The sequence below is a fragment of the Aptenodytes forsteri genome, unplaced genomic scaffold (assembly GCF_000699145.1).
Source record: "Aptenodytes forsteri isolate BGI_AS27 unplaced genomic scaffold, ASM69914v1 Scaffold68, whole genome shotgun sequence".
NCBI lineage: Eukaryota > Metazoa > Chordata > Aves > Sphenisciformes > Spheniscidae > Aptenodytes > Aptenodytes forsteri.
Window position 1 is genome coordinate 228,268 of NW_008795382.1, and position 20,824 is coordinate 249,091.

At 59.8% G+C, this 20,824-nt stretch overlaps 1 protein-coding gene across 1 annotated transcript in view; it reads left to right on the forward strand.

Moving 5' to 3' along the window:
* Positions 1–18,685, forward strand: part of LOC103900051 (steroidogenic factor 1) — a 58,243-nt gene extending 39,558 nt beyond the window's left edge. Inside the window, exons 3-6 of the mRNA XM_019472415.1 lie at positions 3,692–4,332; positions 12,751–12,870; positions 13,435–13,582; positions 18,248–18,685. Of these exons, the coding sequence (XP_019327960.1) occupies positions 3,692–4,332; positions 12,751–12,870; positions 13,435–13,582; positions 18,248–18,495 (1,157 nt within the window). The 3' untranslated portion in view covers positions 18,496–18,685. The remainder of the gene's footprint in view (positions 1–3,691; positions 4,333–12,750; positions 12,871–13,434; positions 13,583–18,247) is intronic.
* Positions 18,686–20,824: the final 2,139 nt, after the last annotated feature.

A 20,824-nucleotide genomic window follows, 5' to 3' on the forward strand; every position in this document is an offset into this window, starting at 1 on the left:
CCGCGTCCCCGGGCCGGTAATTCCCGCGGCCGCTTCGATTCCGTTTTTCCCTCCCAAGTTAAAAAAAAATTCGTTTTTTCGCGTCGCCTCCTGCTTTTCCTTTTTTTGTTTTTGTTTTGTTTCCCCGGGGGTTTTGGCTGCTGCGGCTTCAACTTTCCAGGATTTTCTTTGCTGGCAGAACGGTTGGGAAATAGCGTAGAAATTATTGTTTTCCTTAAGCACATAATTCCAGAAGCCGAGACTTAAGGAAAACGTTAAAAATGACGGGGCTCGCAATAAACTGCTGCAGACCCACCACAAATTATATTTTTCCTCTTGGTGACATTTAGTAGAACAGATTTCTCATCTGACGCTCGGGGAGTGCAATTACATCCCCCACGGCCGCCACCTCGCTCATGTCAGAGAAGCCGATCCCGATTGAGATATCAGAGTCGAGCCCCAACATCCCCAAGTCGTGTGTTGTGGTTTCTGCAACGCTTGGCACGGGCCAACAAAATACCTTCGGGGGGACAGATCGCTGGCAAGCGACCGCAAAGCAAAAGCAGATGCGGAAAGGAGCCCCCCCCACCAGAGTCAGCCGCCCCCCCATTTCTTCTCCCCTGAAATCGTTTACATTTTGCAGCAGATGAAAACGGCCAGATGCACCGGTGGGGCTGAGACCCCTCACCTGGCCGGGCTCGCTGCGCAGGGCTTCGCCTGCCCGGGAGCTCAGGGCAGAGTGCGGGTTAATCAGAAAGTACTGCGTGTACTCGCACAGTGGCCGCTCGCTTCCAGGAGCGGGATGAGAGCCTGCGAGCAGAGGCGCAGGAGTAAGACACAACATCGAGCTGCAAAATCAGCCCCTGCAAACCCCCGGCGTGGGCCGGCTTCCAGCCCTGTCTCCAAAGAGGACCCAGTTTCGCTTTCCTCCCTGGACTGGGGTTACTGGTGCCCCGGATCAATCCGTGCGTGCTCTGGCAGTTTTGACCGGTGCTGCAGGAGAGTTTGGGCACTGGGCAGGGGCTGGGGGCTCCAGGGGCGCAGGCAGGGGCCGCGCTTGGGGCGGCTGGGGGGGGGGACAGGCACGGTCTCAGTTTGGCCGTTTTCAGCAGTTTTTGCTCGCTGTGGAGCTCATTTGGTCCCGTAGTCCATGCGGCTGGGATGTTTTGTTTATTGTTTAATTTTTCTGCTGTTAGCTCCTTAGCGGAGTCCTGCAGCCAGGCAGCTGGGGGGGAACACCCAGCGGAGAGTGATATTCTCATGGGACAGTCTCTTTTGTGGTAAAAACCGGAGCCCACCTTTCCTCAGTTCCTAATATTTTTGGGCAGGGAATCTGAGGTGACACTTCGACAGTGAGCCTCCAGCTCCACAGGACAAAAGCAAGCCCGAGATGATTGATTTTGGGGACAGAGTGTTGATACAGGCCCCCCTCGAAGTGCCTGAAGGGAAGCTGCAGCAAAGCCTGGCCAGGGGCGAGCAGCATAGCCCTGGCCCAAGCCTGCCTGCACCCCCAGGCACCCCCTGGGCACCCCACCGGGCATCCCCCGTGCCCCTGCTCAGGCAGGGAGAGGTGGGCGAGGGGAGGCAGAGCTCGGTGGGCAGCTCACACCAGCCAGGGCTCTGCATGGGGGCAAGGGCAGGCGAGGCAGAGGGAGCGGGAAGGGGAGCTGCAGGGTGCGCTGGGTGCCCGTGCCTGCCGCCGTGCCGGCTGGCTGCACCCTGGGTGTGTAACTCAGGGGCCGCCTGCAGATGGTTTTGTCAGGGGGATGCCGGGGGTGCAGGCGCTTCCTGGGTGGCTCTGCTTGGGCGCCCTTGCCCCGGAGGTCAGGGTGCATCGGTTGCTTCCCGGCAGCCAGCTGGGACGTGGCAAATGGCAAGTTGTTCCTGATTCCAAGTGAGGCACAAACAGCAGGAAAAGCGGAGCAGGAGGGAATTAAAAGGCCTCTTCTCCCTTTGTGTTCTTGCTGGGAGAGGGAAGGAGGTGTACTAGCGGTTGCCTGTGGAGGGTTTGTGAGACCGGGCTGCGAGCACCTCTCGCTGTGTGTGGGGTGTGCAGGCAGCACCAGTGGGGTCCCTGCCTGTGGACCCTTGACTAGGGTCACGGGGGTCCGCTTGGGATGCAATCCCTGGGCATCGCTGGGACCGGCCTTGTTTGGTGGTGGAAACACATTACTTTCAGTGGGTGAGAGATTTGGGATTTCGGTGTGCTCTGGCATCGCTGGAGTATGCAGCTGGGGATGCCAGACCCACCGGTGCCAGCTCAGGCTGCGTGAGGGGGGTCTGCTTGCGGGGGATCCTGGCAGGGATACGCACACATGCTGTCGGCGGCCATCTCCCTTGTACCCCTGGAGTTAGGAACTGCCCTGGGGCAGCTGTCTGTTGCCCAGAGGCGTGCGGTCAGGCTTTCAGGAGCCGGGGGCCGCAGCACCTTCTGCCTCAGAGGATGCCTCTGGCCGCCCTGCTCCCAGCGAGATGCTGTTTTCATGAATAAAGAATGAAGGAGGAAGCACGGGGCGGCTCCCCTGGGAGCACATTCCTGCTCGCCCTGGAAATGCTGCTGCTCCCTGCCGACGCTCCCGCATTTCCAGCCTGCCTGGGGAGAGTTTGGGAGGTGCCCTGGCTCTCCGGGGGGGCTGGCCGTGCTTCCAGCGGCCGCGGGATAAGTAGGCGAAAGAGAGGCAGAGGTAACAGCTGAGACACAAAAGCAAGACCCGCCTGCTGTCAACAGCGATGCAAACTAACAGAGGGTTTTTTCCCTTTGATGCTAAGTCTGTGGGCTGTGCTCGCTGGCGTGCTCTCCTCCATCCCTCTGCACCGCCATCCAGCTCCCAGCTTCCAGCGAGCTGAGGCTCTTCCAAAGGTGGGCTGGGGCAGCAGCCCCTGGGAATGCAGCAGGGCGGTGCGGAGGGATGAGCTCCTGCTGCAGAGAAGCACCTGCTGCCTTGTGCGCTGACACATTCTTGGGTTTCTTTTGGAGTTTGGAGGGAACATCTGCTTTGCTACAGCCGGGAGATTGCGATGGAGCCGTCAGAGTGACTCCACCAGTGGGACGCTCCAGCAGAGCCCCTCGGCCGTAGCTGATACCTGGGCAGGGATGGGCAGCCTCCTGCCTGAAAGCCCGTGCAGCCCTGCCGTGGGGTGCAGTGTGGCCAGCTGGGCCTGCCAGTCGTGCTGCCTGTGAAAGGGGCAGAGATTTGCAGAAAAGAAGCATGTGCAGCCTGGATGCAGGTGAACCAGGGTCTGAGAGGGCTGTGGGGTCCCAGGCTTTGCAGAAACAAGGAAATCCCAGGGATGGTCCAGAGCCAGGGGTCATAAAAATGAAAGTGGGTGTCGAGCCCCCTCATTTGCCTGGGCTTCACGGGCTGTCCCCCCAGCCCACGAGGGATGCAAGCTCCTTTATCCCCCAGCCCATTTTGTAGTTAAAGCCAAATGTCTTTTCCTTTCCTGCAATTCCCAGAGGCTCTGAGGGTGACACCAGCAAGGCAAGAGCCGGGGCCAGGCACCCGATCCTGCCATGCCACGTCCCTGGTGTGCACGGCTGGGCTGGGAGCGGCACAGTCCTGCCAGCGGCTTTCTGGGAAGGTCTCCCTGGTGCCCCCCAGCCCCATTTGGCCACCAAATCCCCCCCTATCATTTTCTCCATGCTGCATGGAAGCGCTGGTCTCGCTCTGCATGGGTTCACTGCAACCTCTGCCCTCGCTCTGCCCCCCAGCTGTGCGTGCTGATCGGATGCGTGGAGGGAGGAACAAGTTTGGACCCATGTACAAGCGGGACCGTGCCTTAAAGCAGCAGAAGAAAGCTCTGATCCGTGCCAATGGCTTCAAGCTGGAGACCGTGCCTCAGATCATGTCCCCGGTGCAGAACGACTACAGCCTGTCCTCCACCATCCACAGCATTCACGCCATGTCCAAGACTTTGCCGCCCAACCCCGCTGCCCTGACGCCCGTCGACTATGAGCGCAATCCGTACGGGACACCGTCCCTGGGAATGACTGTGCCCAGCCACGCACCACTCGCCGGCTACCACTACTCCTCCTTCCCCAACCGCACCATCAAGTCCGAGTACCCAGACCACTACACAAACGCACACGAGTCTGTGCCCGCCTACGTGTACCCAGAGACCTACCCCAGCAGCTCCCCCCCTGACATCCCCGAGGTCATCCTGAAGCTGCTGCAGCTGGAGCCCGATGAGGCCCAGGTGAAGGCGCGGATACTGGCCTGCCTGCAGCAAGAGCAAGGCAAAGGCCGGCACGAGAAGCTCAGCACCTTCGGCCTCATGTGCAAGATGGCTGACCAGACCCTCTTATCCATCGTGGAGTGGGCACGGAGCTGCATATTCTTCAAGGAGCTGGAGGTAGGAGCTTGGGTTGGGGGGGAGGGATGCTGCTCTGGGCAGGCGGCGGGAGGCAGGTAGGACTGGGGCTGAAATGCTGTGAGGATGGGATGCTGTAATGGGCAGGACTGGGGCTGAAATGCCGTGAGGACAGGGCAATGCCCACGGGCACGAGCCCTGGGCTGCCAGCGCTGCAGATGTGCTGGTGCATCCCCATCCCGCTCCTGGCTCCCCACGCGGCAGGGCTGGAGGCACTGGGGCCTGGCTGCAATGCCAGAGCGATTCCCGCTGTCGCTACGGGGCTAATGATTTCAGATTCATCACGGCGGGGGCAGGTGTGGAGGCAATCGCCAGCAGAGTGACTGCGGTGTCAAGCTCAAGATATAATTGAAAAATGTAACGTTGAGGAATTATAGTTGAGACAATTCTCTCCTCTGCCTTTAGGAGGAAAATCGATGCTGTCAGGTGGGTGCCTATTAGCACCAGGCAGCCGGGGCAGGGCTGGCTGGGGCGGGGGACACAACCAAGCCTCCTCCGGAGCCACTTCTGCTGCCGGCAGCCTGCGAGCGTGCCTGGCTGGGGGACATGGTGGTCCCGCTGGGCCATCCCATCTGGCAAATCCCCCTGCATACTTACTGGGACCAAGGGGTGGATTAGCAGGGGTGGGGCAGCCTCTGCCACCCTGCAAACCTTGCCAAGCTTTCAGACGTTTTCTGTTCGTGTCCTGAGCTGACCTAAGATCCCAAACTGGTGCAAAAATGGGAGAGAACATTTTGCAACCTGGCCAAAACCCAGAAAGCCATGTCCTGGGGCGGCTGGGAGATCCGGGTGCCTTCCCGTGCTCTGAGCGTGAGGCTGTGCTAGCCGGCTCTGGCCAAAATCACCTTCCTCCTGCAGTGCCGTGAGGACCGTGCCCCGTGACAGGGCCAAGCTCTTCCCCGTGCCCACCCCGCAGGGTGCCATGGAGCAGAGCGGGGCAGAGCCTTATGGCTCAAAATAGCCCCTGGCTGCCAGAACAGTGTCAGGAAACGACATTGTGGGGGTGGGTCGGGCTCGTTTCAATCATATCAGTGTCCAGCCTGGATTTTGGGAACAGGGTGGTTGTTGTTTTGCAGGAGATATTGTAAACAGTGTAAATTCAGCTCCTGGCTGCGTTGCCGCGTAGCCTTGTAACTCCATTGTCAGCCTGATTGCGCCACCAAAATAGGCTATTTCCGTGTGAATCCGTGTCGGCGGGCGCTCCTCCTCCCGCGGTGCTCTGGGGGGGACGGCAGAGCCAGAGGCCTCACCTGGGCAGGACCACCGGCTTCCTGCCAGGAGCGGGGCATGTCCCCCACCGTGCCCAGGACATGGCGCGTGGTGCCCCAGGGAAGGGAGCTCGGCTGGGCATCCCCGTCCATCACTGCCACCCTGGGGGCTTGTGCCTTTTGCCTTTGTCCACGTGGTGAACGCGGGGCAGATTTCCAGCGTCTCACAGAGCCAGGGACTTGCAGGACGCCACGTCCCACCCTGACTCCAGAGGGAGCGTGAGAAAGTGTGGTTGTCGCTGGCCTTGGCTCCTTCCGAGCCCCCGGCACAGGGTTGTGGTGCCCGGGCCCCTCTGTGCGTGTCCTCCCTGGGGACGATGCCAGGGCTGCCCACCGCCCACCCGGCACGGCGCGTCCTCCCTGGTGTGGGGCAGTGGCTTTCCCTTGGGCACACGGAGAGAAGCCGTTGGGAAGCAGTAGTAGGTCTGCAGCTCCTGAAACCCCATTCCCGCTCCTGCTGGCGCATAAAAGCAAACAGCTGCTGGGGTGGTAAATGAACTCCTGCTAGTGCAGAGTTTATGGCTTTACCCTAAAGCCCACTAGCACGGAGTAAAATCGCGATCTCAGAGATCGATGGCCGTCATGCAGGCAGTCCCTGCTGGGTGCTCAGGGCTCCTCGGAGCAGGGGATGCCAGCAGTTCTCTCCATCCCCTGGGAACATCTGCTTGAAGGCCATGGTCTCCATCCCCAGCCGGGGAAGGGCTGTTTGCTGAGACTGGTGCAGGGATCCAGGCTGGAAGGGCATCGTGCTGCGACATCACCCCAGGGCATCATGCTTGGCTGATGCCAAGTGGGGAGGGGGTGCAGGCAGGTGAGGAGGGGGTGCAAGCAGATGCCCCCATGCATGGTGTCCCCTGCCTGAATACACCCAGCAACCATGTGCTCCTGCTGCAGGGCTGTTTTGCAGACAGCTGGCTTCTCCCCCGGGCCTCACAGGGAGCCTGGAGAGGAGGGAGCAAACCCTCGGGGGCATGGGGACCCACTGGCTCACGCCTGGCCAGGATGAGCCTTTGCTCCCTGCCCAGAGAGAGCGGGAGCTGGTCTCCCCTGGAGCTGGCAAGTCTTGTTCCCATTCCCATTCCCGTTCCCATTCCCACACTAGCAGCCCATCAAGGGGCAGCGGCAGACCAGGCGCTTTGCCGTCTCCTCCTGGCAGGGTGGCCGGGGTGGGGGCCCTTGGGGAGAGCTTCCCCCAGCTCCGCCACTGCGCCCAGGGAAGGAGGGGGGAGATGGGCTAATGGCCTCTTGACATCGGCTCACACGCCACGTCCGCCCGCAGGCGCGGGGCAGTCAGATTGAAAACAGATTTAACTTCCCAGATATATCGTTTCATTTAAGGGCCAGTAATTCTGTCAGTCTGCCACTGACAAACGAGGGTCCCCATGCCAATCCGCCGGGGAGACTGATGTCGCAGCGTTCATCTCGTGTCACCAGGCAGAGAATTACGGACTGCGCTGGCCTTCGGAGGCAAGACTAATAATGCCGCACGGCAGAGGGGGATTTGGGGGCCCGCTTGTTTATCGAGGGCCGGCCAGGCAGCCGCGGCGCGAGGCCGCGCGGGCGGAGGTGGAAGAGGTCAGCGCTGACGCCCATAAATACAAACTTTAACTGAGTCTAGATGAGATGTGTCAGGACTGAGGGAAGATTTGCAGCATCTCTTCAGGAAGAAAAATATGGGCTGGGGGTGAAATATATTTTGTTGGGTTGTGAGTCTCGGGCAACTTTGTCCTTTAAGATGTAATTTTTTTATATATATATGGAGAGAGACAGACAGAGAAATGTGCATACACACGCACTCTTGCACACTCACATTGTGTCTGGCTTTGATTTGGTTTATATACACATACCTTGCACAGCCTGGTTTACATAGGTGTTACTGCCATATGTACATATAAATGTCATGCACACAGGGGTGCAGTGACCTTTAGATTGGGATGAGCAGCCAGGAATGTTAAACAAATTGCCGTGGTTTCAGCCCGAAGGCCGGGCTGGGCTGGGTGTGCGGCGGGTCCCTGCCGCCAGTGAAGGGGCACGGCGCGGCCGCGAGGAGGTGGGTTGATGCTGGTCCCCTCCTCAGTCCCTCCTCGCCATGGGACCGGGGCAAACCACCCTCCCAACCACAGGCAAGCACCAGTGGTGGGGGACACTGAGGGCAGCGCCATTCCCACAGGCCGAGGGGTTCCTGTGGGTTGCTGGGTCTGTCTGCTGGGCTGCTCTCCCTCACTTCTTGTTAGAGATCTCGGAGCCATGACGAAGCCTATTTGTAGTCAGTTGGTTCTCTGCCTTTAGCATGCGTGGGTCATCTTGACCCCATCTCCTGGCCAACAGCCAGAGCGTTTTTGGCAGATTTAAAATCTCCTTCTGGTCGTGGATGCTGCAGTGATGTTTAGCATCCTATGCACTGGGGGAAATGTGACGGCTTTCCCTGCCTGCTGGCGTCCCGGCTGGCACAGCCCTGCCCTTGCTACTGGGGCACACACGCAGAGCCACGATCACCACGCAGCCTTGCAGCCAGCTGCCTGCGAGCACCAGCAAAAAGCAGTAGCCTGCGCCACAGCAGCATGCTCTGCCAGCAGGGAGATGAGATCCTGGCCCTGCTGCACTGGTCTTGGTGGTTTTTTGCTTTAATATGCCCATCACAGTGGTATCTGGGCAGAGGGATGGTGACCTGCATTGACCATTAACACCTTAGACTTGTGTGGGGTTTTGATTGCAGGTGGCTGGCAGACAGTAATCCACTTTCACACTTCTTGGTAGCCAAGGTGACCAGTCCTGCTCGCACCCAGTGATTGCCTGGGCTGTGGCTCGAGGCACTGGCATGTGCTGTGCACCTGTGTGGGAGCTGCTGGGGCAAATCCTGCACCAGTGATCTGGGAGGAGGCCCAGAGAGCACCCCTGGGGGTGAAGGCAGGTCAGGGGCATCTGAGCACTCCTCGTGCCTGTGGTGTGCTGAAGCTGGGTGGAGAGAGGCTGGGGATCGATGTCCTGGGACCCGCTCAGGGCTTCCGAGCAAAGCGGGGTTGCTGGTGGGTCACTGCTTCATAATGCTGCAGAGATGTTCGAGGGCGGATGGTGGTACCCGAGGTGCGGGATGCCCTGGACCAGCCGTGCAGGGATCAGCGAGTGCAGCGGGGCTGCGCCATCCCCATGGGGGTTTGGCTCCAGGATGCTGACGCACTGGGGTGGCCTGGGCACGTTTTGGGGAGACCCAACACTCCCAGGGGCTTCCTCCCCTTGTGCCTACGAACCTGCAGGGAGGGTCTCAGGAGGTTTAAGACTCTCATGTGGCACATCTGCATGCGGGTCCTGCAGCCCTGCACCCGGGCAGCACCATCCGTGCCTCCGCACATGCTGTCTCCCCTCCGGCCCTTGGTCCAAGCCCATTTGTTGCAGGGAAATGGATTTTTCTGTGGGTCGCAGACCTTCAGCAGCAAGGCACTTTCGGTGGCCAGGCGGCAGGGGAGTGCTTGCCCTGCGGGGGGAGCATTTCACTGCCGCATTTTGTGAATGGGTTAAATGCTTGCTTTAAAAAAAAAAAAAAAATCACCTCTTAAAGACAGCTTGCATCAGGTCCTTGATAAAGCACTCTGTTGAAAAGCCTTGACATTAAAAGAGGAAGATCCTTTGCTTAACTTTTAAAGGCGAGAGTGCGTGCGTGCCGCCTCGCCGGGAGGATTGATTGACTCTGAGTGGCCGTCCATTAGCAGCCCTCTCCTCCTGGGGGGCCAGGCTGGTGCTGGGCACAGGGGAGGTGATCTCCAGCCAGGAGCCCCCTTGCAGCGGAGCCGCACCACTGGAGTGGGACCATGCGGGGATACCTGCTGCCGCCCCAGCCCAGGGCATGGGGACACCCAGCTTGGTGCTGGGGCGCGGGCAGGGCTGGGGTCCCTGGAGAGGTCCCCAAACCCTGCCCGGCCCCCAGAGCCCCCAGCCCACCCAGTCACGCTCCCAACCACATCCCCCCATGCCATGGCCATATGGCTCCGGCATGCAGTGATGCTCCCGGGAAAGGCCACAGCACACTGGAGCAGGCTGGCAGGGGAACGGCTGTGTGGCAGGCGCACAGGGCAAAATGCGCCGCTGATGGGATGCGGGGAGGTGCTCTGCTGAGGGAGCTGAACCTGCCTGTGGAATTCGGGAGAAGCTGATTAGTCATTTTTAAAGGGAGAAAAGAAGATTTCAAAATTGTTGAAATGCTTCCTTTTGGAAAAGCTGAATTTTTTTAAACCATTTTCAGAGCAAAACCTTCAATCTGTCCCTTCCGGAGCTCATCCCGCTCAGGAATGAGGCACAGGAAGGAGCTTCCAAAACAATGCCGCGACTCAGCCAGAGTGGAGGAGCTCGGCACCGGCCGGGAGCGTGTGGCTGGGCTGGCAGTGTGCTGCCGCGCCAGGAGCCCAGCTCCCTGCGAGGGCTGGCCGCAGTCACAGCCAGCCACTCGCCTTGGGGCAGAGGTCATCAGGAATGCAGAAAAATCTCCATTTTGTTTTGATGAAGAATGAGCTTTTCCCCAGTCCTTTGTTCAGCAGCTGAACAGAAACCTCACAGTCTGTACGGCTGGGCCGTGTACCGTGGCTCCTTCGCCTGCTCAGGTGATGTGGCGGCAAGCCCAGCCTTGGCAGCCCCATTGCACCTCACTGCAGGCAGGTTTCACATGTTGGGCAGGAGCGGGCACCGCAGCCCAGGCTGCCGTCGCTGCCTTCTGCACCGCACCTCCCTCCCTGCGCTGCTGCACGTCCAGGTCTGACCACCCACCGCACTTGAGAAACAAATCCCAGTGGCTTGCGGGGAGTGCTGGGCTCTGAGACCATAAAGCTGTTTCTCATCTGACTTCTATTCCTTTTGCAATCTCCCAGTACTGGTTTATTGCAGCCTCTTCAGCAAAACGAGGGTATTATCCAGTCCTGTGATACTGCATCTGTCTTCCTTCTATTAAAGGCAGCGAGTACAATGGCACTGCAGAGCTCTTCTGCTGGCGCTGAATTTGCTCTGCAGGGAAGTATTACTGATAACCCCTGGCCCTTTCCCTAAACCAGCCTTGCAGGTGAGGGGGTCTCCGGGCACGGTGGGGTTCAGCTCTTTTCAGAAAGGAGTTGGGGTCCTGCGGAGAGCAGCAACGAGGGGAAAAAGCCGGTGACCCATGGTGGTTCTCGGCGGGGTGGTGGGGAAGGCAGCTGAGCGGCGTGCCTCCTATCTGCTCCCCAGGCTGGGACGGCAGTACCCCCACATCCAGGCATGGAGGCCTGGCATGGATCTTCATTTCGCTGAACATAGCCGTTGGCTCCAGCAGCTCATCCTCCCTGTCGCTGGCTGCCTGCAGCCCACCGGCTGTCCCACGAGACCTTTGGAGGTCCTTGCAGGTTGTGTCCTGGGTTGAGCTTTTTACCGGGGGCATCTGCAGGCATTTCTTTGAAAGTGTAGCTGTGCACGCTTTTACCTGTGCCTGCAAATACACACCAGCACATGTGCAAATGTGCACATGATCACACATGTGTTGATGCGTGGGCAGGGGCCAACCCAGCAGCTGCAGTGTGCAGCGATGCCCCGCAGCCGGTGGCTCTCCCATAGCTGTGCTGCGCTGTGGCACCTCTGTGCCCCTCCCCGAAATCTGCCATCCCCAGCAGGGAGGCAAGGATGGGCACTGTCTTCTTTCATTTTAAAGTATCCAGAGAGGCTGCCTGGAGACACAGGGCCTTTGTGCAGCAGCCGCATGTTCCCTCCTGCCCAGGTGCCAGGACAGAGCCAGCAGTCATTTTATTAAGGATTTGTGTGCGGTTCAGGGAGGTTGTGCCTGGTGGGGGAAAACCCTTGCTGATAAGAGCCACTAAGTGCCACCAAAACATGTTGAGCTGATTCAAAGCTGGCTCTGCACAGCTGCCCAGCCCATCTCCCCTCCTCCAGCCCAGATCCCCCTTGCCCAGGGGTGCAGCTCCAGCTCTCCCTGCCCGCCTGAGGGGACCCCGCTGCCGGGCTGGCCTCCCCCAGGACATCTGCCGGGTGCGGGGTCGGTGCTGTGAGTGCAGTGCAAGGTGTGCGCGGGGCATGAGCCTGCAGGTGTAACCCAGCCACAGGGCGCTGGTGATTGCAATCCTTGCTATAGACGCTAACCAGTGCTGTGGGCGTCAGTCTTGCCGTCCTCTCCTCCCACCCGCTGTGGAGGGAGGGCTGGAGGTGATGCATGGGATACCGGCAGTGAGATGAAGTGGGGCGCAATGTCCAGCCCAGTTACATGCCAGCACGGGCAGACATGGGAGCCAGACCAGGGCTTTGCAATTAATGTTTCATTAATTAGATGCAGCATCTCCTTGCTAGGAGCTTGTTCACAGTCAGGCTGCAATTTCCACGTATAAATGTGTGTGTGAGACTTTGGGAAATGCTCTGCAGGGAGGCAGGGTGAGGAGGGTTTCAGGTTCTTAAAAAAACCAGGGCTTTTGCCAGGCTGCGAGGATCAGGGACAAAGTCCTGTCCCACCTGGAGGAGCTGGATTCCTGAGGGAGGTGGGTGATGCCCCCTGTACTCCCTTGCATGCTCCTGCAATGGGCCAGCAAGCAAATGTGTGCACAAAGCAGACCTGGGGCCGGACAAGTCTCCGTAGATCAGGTCACCTGGGGGCCTCAGAGGGAGGCAGAGGTTTGTCATGTCTCCAACACATCATGTTGGTGCCATATCTGTGCCAAGGCATTGCTCATCCTGGTGGCAGAAGGCCCCATCTACTCTCTGCTTCATGTAACTGGACTCACTGCTCTACTTCTGGGTGCTTGAGCAGTGAAAATAGGTTATTTTTTTTGGCACTGATGCCAGTTTGGTAGAAAACCCCTTTTTGTTGTGCTCAGGATGAGACACAGATTGGTATGGGTCCCGCCCAGGTCCAACGCTAATGCAGCAATGTGCTGTAGCAGCTGATGGTGTGAGTTTGAGCCGTCGCTGCCACAGGGCTGGAGTGTGGACCTGACCCTCAACACGCAAAGCTGGGGGCTGGAGGGGTGGTGCAGGGACCGGGGCAGCCTGACCCCCTCCTGCCAGCCAGGAACCAGCCCATGCAGATATAGCCCGGGCTGCCCCCATGGCCGCACGTGGCCGGCTGTGCCCCGGCGCGATGGGTGTCAGCGGCACTGCTCTGGCTGTGTTTCAGGTGGGCGACCAGATGAAGCTGCTGCAGAACTGCTGGAGTGAGCTGCTGGTGTTCGACCACGTCTACCGGCAGCTGCAGCACGGCAAGGAGCACAGCGTGCTGCTCGTCACCGGCCAGGAGGTGAGCGCCGGCCCACGCAGACAGCAGCAGCCACTGCGGTTGGGGTGGTGGGGAGCAGGCGGCGGGGCTGGAGGGGGGGTGCAGGGGTGACTTTTGTCTTACTTCTGGCTGAGTGCAGCTGACCCGGAGTAGGGCGGACGGGTTGTTTTTGCTGTGCTATGGGACTGCTTGTGCAGAAGGTCCCAGCCCAGCCCAGCCCATCCCGTCCTGTCCTGACTTGCCATCCAGCTCCTGCTTCTGGAGAAAAATGTTTCTCATGGAAAGATCAACGGCCGCACCTGCACTTGCAGAGACGGGGTGTGAGAAGGGGCCCCTTCCTGCCCGGGGGGCAGTTTTTGGAGACACGGGCACCCACGATGCCAGCGCTCTGCAAAGGGCCCCTCTGTTTTAAGATGCACTGGAGAAACACGGTTCCCGTTTCACCCATCAGCCTTCACTTTTGATGCCCCTAATTCTCGGTCAGCGCTGTGGGCTGGTGCCCAGCTCCTGCCCTGCGCGAGGTCCCCTGCAGCGGGTTTGCAGGGGCTGGGGCTGCCACCGTTGATGCCGTCCCCGTCCCTGCAGGTGGACATGTCGACCGTCGCGGCCCAGGCTGGCTCCATCCTGAACACGCTGGTGCTGCGGGCGCAGGAGCTCATCCTGCACTTGCACTCGCTCCAGGTGGACCGGCAGGAGTTCGTCTGCCTCAAGTTCCTCATCCTCTTCAGCCTCGGTGAGCGCTGCTGCGGGGGGCACCGGGATGAGGGGTGGCCACGCTTGGGGGTCATGGCCATGCTGCCGTGGGGTCTCGGGTGGTGGGAGTGCGGCTGGAGGGAGCAGGCACAGCCCAGGGTCCGGCCGTGCTGGCTGCTGCACCGACAGGCGACGAAGGGGCTTTTAATGAGCCAGGAGCGAGGGCTGGGACCTCCCGGCTCCCCCATCTTGCCGGGGGGGTCTGAAATGTCTCCCACTGCGGGGCCAGGCCCTGCCCCCGGCCGTGGGGGACGTTGCCAACCCGTTGGCCGAGTGGAGCCTATTTTGGTCACTCACCCATTGCACCGGGCAGGGAAACAACTGGCTGATACGGCTGCGGCAAAACAGGCGTGTTGACAGAGGCGGCGGCTGTGGACGGCCCTATCTCCTGGGATTTGCGTCAGAGGGCCCGTGCCGCCGCGGCGGGGCAGGGGCTGCATGCGGCTCCTGATTAGGCTCAGCCCCGGAGCCTGCGGTCAGGCCGAGGCGGCGGGTTCACACGGTCCTGCCTCACCTAGACAAAATATGCGGGAGCCACAGGCGCTGCTGCCAGAGCCCGCAACGTCCCTGGGACTGTGCAGCAGCTCTGTCCACTCCTGCCCCACTCCTGCTCTGCTCCTGTCCTGCTCCTGCACTGATCCTGCCCCGCTCCCACCCTGGCCACGCTGCCACCCCTGTGGGGAGCATCTCCCCATCCACCGTGGCCAGGGATGCGTCTCCTTTTCCTGCGGGCATTGCCCTGAGGCAGGGACACCCATCGGAGTCCCACCAGAGTGATCTCAGCCCTCGGCAGGGTGGTGTGGCCACAGGCAGTGCTGAGCACCATGGGGACCCCAGGGCGCCTGGCCACCTTCCTTACTGGTGCTGACACCTTCCCCTCAGCCCCGTCCCAGCGGGAGATCTCACCTCCCGGCACAAGGACGGCAGCAGGGCCTGCAAGGGGCTCAGCTGGCTCCCGCGCTCCTGGCTTGCACCTCTGCCGCGGCAGCTGCTTCACTTCCCACACCTCCACGGCTGCTGCTAATTGCATGCACCCGGACAGGGCAGGAACTGGCATTTCTGCAGGGAAACTTGTGCTTGGGTCCCTGCAGTGCCTGGGTGCTGGTGCTGAGCCAGGACAGCGAGCCCAGCTTGGGGCAGCCTTGTCTCCATCCCCACCCCTGTCCCCATCCCTGTCCCCATCCCCATCCCCATCCCAACCCATCCCTGACCCCTTCCCAGTCTCTGTCCCAACACCTCGGTGTTCACATGCACTTGTGCACCATGAGTCCCATCCGGGGGGGGTCCTGCCAGCAGCTCTGTGCCCCATAGCCAAGTGCAGCAGGCCATGAGCTGCACTCCGTGCCGTATGGACACCGCTGTGTATTTTGGTACTTCGTTGCTTGACAGTTTGCATCACCATATGTCACTGTCGCTGAGGAGCCAGCCTGCTCCAGGAGCAGCACCGCCACTGGGTTAATGGTTAAGAGGAAGCACTGACGTGCTGCAGGCAGTGGGAATCTGCTCCCCCATCCGAGGGGCTGGGGTCAGGGCCAGTACGGTCTGAAGGACCCACTGGTTTGACTCGGGTTTGCTGTGGACGTGTCCCAGTTAGCAGGCAGGTCCTGCAGGCACGGGCACCCTGGGGCCCAGGCAGGGTGCGTCTCAGGGTGCACTGCTGTCCTGTCCTGCACCTGCGGCATCTCCTCCCGCAGCTTTCTTTTCCTCTAGAGCTGTTTTGAAATCCAGAGAAATTAGATACGATAATTTGCTGTTCAAACAGTGATAAGGTGTGGCGCAAACAGTGCCTGGGCTGGGAAATAAAGGAGCCGGTGGGGCTCGTGCCCCGAGCTTGGACCTTCCCCGTCTGCTGCCCTGCGGGCTCAGCACTGGGAGGGATGGTCACCCCATGCTGCCCCGCATCTCCCCGCCGCCCCCCGGCACGGCACAGCACAGCATGGCACAGCACAGCATGGCACGACGAGCAGGAGCAGCATCTTCCCAGAGCACAGCCAGCACTGGTAGCCACGGCTGCTGTGCTGACTGCAGCTGCGGTTCCGCTTCCCCGGAGCAGCGGCTTTCAGGGAGGGCATGGAATCAAATAGCTGTATTTTCCCATACATCATTTTGCCCCAAATCCAACTTTTTCTCTCCATATTGCAGAGCTCACTTGGAGTAATTTGCCCTTCGCAGGCTCAGCTGTAGAGGATGGGATTGTGTATTATGTGCAGGATGTAATTGCCTTTAACAAGAGAATTTCCACATTTACCACTCTGCCACAGCACAATCAAAGCCAAGCCCCGCTCACAAGAGCTGCCATTTGAGTTCTAAATAGATTTCTCTCCTGAGCAGGTAAAGAGATTTAATTAAAATTAGGGCTTCTCAAAATAGCAATATTTATGAGGATGGCACAGGTTAGCTTTGTTCTACAGAAGGGCTTAATAGAGCCTTAATGGATTGACCTATCATTCGATTTCATGACTTACATTCATGAAGCAGCTACTCTTGGGGAGGGGAGGAAGAGAGGCTTTTATAGCCCACATTCCCTTAAGCGTTTGCAATTTATCAGCAGCTTCTCCCAAACAAAAGGAGCTGTGAATAGGAAGAACACTTGAGGGCATAGAAATAATCCCAGGCATATCTGTATGTGTGATGGGAGGCTTTGTCACAGGACAGTCTTTGCAACTGCTGCAGTGTCTCTAAATGAAGTGAGTCAATGTTATTTGGACAACATTCTTTATTCCTTGCAGGAATGAAAAGATTATTCAAATATTCAATTAAACAGTGAATAGGGTCTTTCAGAGAACCAGGTGAGTTCATCGAGTAGAACTAGCTATTGTTGAGCCAACTCAGGGGATAGATTTGACATTTATCAATATAACTTCTTTTTTTTAATGACATGCATAATAACCTTATGCAGATAAAGAGATTTCATAACAACAACCTGGGTAGAAGGGAGATGGCCACAATAGGAGCAAATGTGCCGCAGGAGTGAAAAGGGAAGGGTGATATGATAAAGTGCATCGTGGCACGACCTGCAGCACTTTGTGCCTGCGCCACGCAGCACCCGGCCCGGCCGTGCAGCCCGGCCGCGGGCACGGCCTGAGGCTGTGTCTCCCCAGGGGCCCCACAGGCAAAACTCCCCCCCCGCCCCGCCGGCCCCCCCGACTGCACCTCCACTCCCCGGGCTCTGCCCAAGCGTGGGCCAGGGGCTCCCAGCTTTGCTGGGTTGGAGCAACGCCGGCTGCCGTGGCCCCCCCAAAGGAGCCCTGTGGGGCCAGGTAGTGGGGGGGGGCCATGGACACCCCCACCCGGCAGTCGGGGTCCCGTCTGCTCCTTCCTGCTCAGCCACCTCCACCACCAGCACCATGCTTTGCCCTCCCGACAGCTGCTCAGTCCTTTGGCTACAGCAGGGACCAAAGCCATGTTTGATTCCCCTCTTTTTTGGGGTGAAAGCCAGAAATAAACCCCAAACACCCAACCGCCTTGGCCAGAACCTGTCCCCAGATTCCCCTGTTACCAGCCCGTGGGTGGGATGTGTCCGGGCTGCCAACGCAGACCTGAATTTGGCCATGCATCAGTGGCTGCTGGACGTGGGCAGCAGAGCTGGCAGCGCCGTTACCCGAGCGCAGCGCTGCTGGGTGCCTCCGTGCCGTACAGTAAATCTGTTAAATCCACTTGCCCCAAATGGACTTGGTGCTGGGATTTGAAGCAAGGTCTCCCATGGGCGGGCACCAAGATACCATCGCTGTGTGTAGCTGTAGCTGGCTGACGGGGCGGTGCCCAGCACCATTTCCCTAAAGCCACTGAAACCTGCGTGCGGGGCTGGTTCAACAACATGTTGCGCAGCTTGAAACCGGTGCTTCATTCTCAGAGCACTCATGGCAACCTGAGCACCAAGGCAGCATCCTTGGAGGGCAGACCCCAGCTCAGGCTGCCCCAAAAGCCTGGAGAAACCCTGAGCCACCAGCTCGGGCTGTCCCTGCAGTCACCCTCCTGCGGTGCCTGTGGGGCAGTTACAGACCAGTCGTCCCCAGTGACAACCTGTGCCCTGGGGCTGTGCATGCCCCGGCTCTGCAGTGCTGCCATTGGGGCCACAACGGCCCCTTGGTGGCCAGACCCTGCCTGCACCTTGGTGCCACTGCCTGCTGCGCCGCTTCCCACCCTGCAGGCAGCAGAGCTGGCAGCAGGATTACGGGGGAGCTGCTGCGACCCTGGCGAGGCGCGGAGGATTAGGGTTTCCAGGCTGATGAGCCCTGTTGCCACATTGGAAAGACGAGGTTTATCGGAGAATTAATTCAGCCGCTTCCTCGACCTTCAGGAATTAAAGGGGGCTGATGGCAACGGCTCCCTGTGTGTGGGTACAGCTGGTAACAAGTTTCGGCTTTGCGGCTTTCTGGGTGGCGAGGGCAGGGGGGCACGGGCCCTCCTGCTGCCAACAGGGGTTTGGGCATCTGTCTTCAGCACTGGGGGAGACCCAGGAGGCAGGGCAGGGATGGGGAGCCCATGGCCAGGCAGGGACAGGGCGCAGGACCCCTCCTGCGCTGTGTTCTCATGCATGAGGGGTGTTGATGCGGGAGCACGGGTTCTTCCTGGTGCAGCGCGGTACAGATGGGGCAGACACGTGGGTTTGGCACCGTTTCACTGTCCCATCCCCGCCTTGCAGACGTGAAGTACCTGGAGAACCACACACTGGCTAAGGATGCTCAGGAGAAGGCCAATGCGGCGCTGCTGGAGTACACCGTCTGCCACTACCCCCACTCCACAGACAAGTTTCGCCAGCTGCTGCTGCGGCTGGCGGAGGTCCGGGCGCTGAGCATGCAGGCGGAGGAGTACCTCTACCACAAGCACCTGAGCGGGGAGGTGCCCTGCAACAACCTCCTCATCGAGATGCTGCATGCCAAGCGGACTTGAGCACAGCCATGAGCACGGACCCGGCGGAGGCCCGGCGCTGCCAGCAGCACAGCAGGGGCAGGACGCGTGCCCAGGGCTGGCGGGCCAGCACTGCCTCTCCACCCAGCCTTTCTCAGTGATGCTATTTAACCTGTACTATTGGAAAAGTCCCGGATGGTTTATTTTAATATACAGTAAGGACAGTTGATGGCTGCGGGGCCGTGCTCTCAGCTGCCGGACTGCCCCATTGGCAGCGCTGCCCCCCGGCTCCTCTGCGCACCCGGTGCTCGACCTGTCACCTGCCCAACCTGGCTCTGCGGTGCGAAGGAAGAGTAAAGCCTGTCCCAGCTTTTCTCCTATTTATGCTCCTCTCCTGCTGCCCCTACCAGCCATTTCTCCACCGCTGCCATCCCTCCCCCATCCCTGCCCCATGTCTCAGGGCCCCTCGTGCACAGGGCAGGGGAGAGGTGAGGTGAACCCCCACGGGTTGTGGTTTCGCGGCAGTTGGGGTGTCCCCAGGCACCAGCACGGAGGCAGAGGATTTCTGCAGGAGCCAAGCAGAACGCCGGGGCTGGGGCTGGAGATGTCGGCCCCATGCAGCCATACCAGGACCCCAAGGTGCACGTGCCGGGGTCCCCACTCCTGGCTGTCCGCAGTGTTGCTGCCTGCTCTGCGTCCCGCTGCTGCCCTGGCCAAGCAAGGGCAGGCAAGGACAGGCAGTGCTGAGCCCTCAGCTGAGATTTGTTTTCTCAGCGCTTGCCAGTGCTGGAGGCATCAGCCGTGGCTTTGTAGCCCGTGGCAGCCGCAGTGCCCAGAGCCCGCAGGTGTCTGCAGTCAGCACATCTCTGGGATGTCAAAGCTTTGCTGCAGAAGCTCTAAGAGATTCAGTACCAGGAGCAGGGGACTGTCCTCGGGACACTTTGGGCCCATGGCCCTTTTGCTGCACCCTCGGTGCCAGCACATCCCTGCAGCTGGAAAGCTTTGCAGGTCACGGTGCCCAGGCGGCATCGGCACCGCGACCCGAGCTGGTTTCCGAAGCATGAGGACAGGGTGGCCCCAGGATGGTGTCCCCGGGCAGTGCGGGTCCTGCCTCACTCCAGCCATCAGCCATGTCCAGGCAGTGCCTGGAGAACAGCCAAGGGGCAGGATGGGGCTAGGGACAGACCCTGTCCCCCTCCTGCCTGCAGGTGATGCTGGCAGAGCAGCCGGGCAGCCCCTGGTCCAGGCTGCAAAGAGCCCAGAGCTGCTCCCGCACCAGCACGTGCCCAGGGGCTCGGGGGAGCTAGGGGGCTTTGCAGCCCCCTCCTGCATTTATCTGCCCAAGTGCATGGGTAAGGATTAATTAGAATTGTCCTGTGCTTCATGCCAGGCCGAGCTGAGCCCCCAGACCCCGCATCGCGCTCTGCCGTGTCCCCAGGTGACATCAAATGCTGTGCCGAAGCCACAAGCAAAGAGCTGTCAGTTCCTCTCCCATCGCGGGACAGGGGCTCACAACTGGGCAGCACTGGGGGGCTGCAGCCCCCACAAGCTGGGACGTGCTGGACTCTCGCTGCTGCTTTCTCTCGGTCTCAGCCATGCTCTCCTCTCCTCCTGCCCCGCTGCCGCCGCCAGGCAGCCCAGCATGCCCCCCCCGCCACAGCCAGGCCCCCCCCCAGCTCTGCTGGGGCTCCTCCAGTGCGGCTGGGGTTGGTTCAGGTTTGTTTTCCACGGTGGGTGTTTGCTCCTCTTTTGGAGGGGCCTGTCATCCGCCGCGGCTCTGCGCAGAGCCGGTGCCTTGAGGAGCTGCAGATGCTGCGCCCAGAGCCGCGCGGTTTATGGAAGCTTGTTAGATGCAGAAGAGCATGTTTGTCTCTGCTTTTCAACATGTTTGTGCATTTTCCTCCTGAAGTCTGTGGTTCAGTTTCACCTTCTTTTTGTGAACTTAGAGAACTGGAGAAAATGGTTTGGGAGGTAAAAGATGTTTTATTTTCAGAAAATGAAAAGTGTCCTTAAGTGTCTCTCTCTCTCTCTCTCATATCCTTTTCTCCCTCTCATCCCTCCCCTTCCCTACTCTCCACTCTTCCTTCCCAGGCTGGAGGTTACCAACTTCCTTGTCGGGAGAAAACCACTGTAATAAATTTTGCAGTTCATTTAAAAAGGCAGACTTTGTCTTTTTTGGCTGTCTTCCTAACCCTCCTTGTCGGTGCCACCCGCCTCCTCCTGGCTCCCTATGGGCAGGTGGGATGCCTTGCCTGGTGTCCCTGCAGGACAGCGGTGCTTGGCCCCAGCAAGCCCCCGCTGCCCACAGGTGTCTCTCCCGGAGTGCCGCCTGCCTTCGGCAGGACCGGGACACTACGGCTGCAGGGGGGGG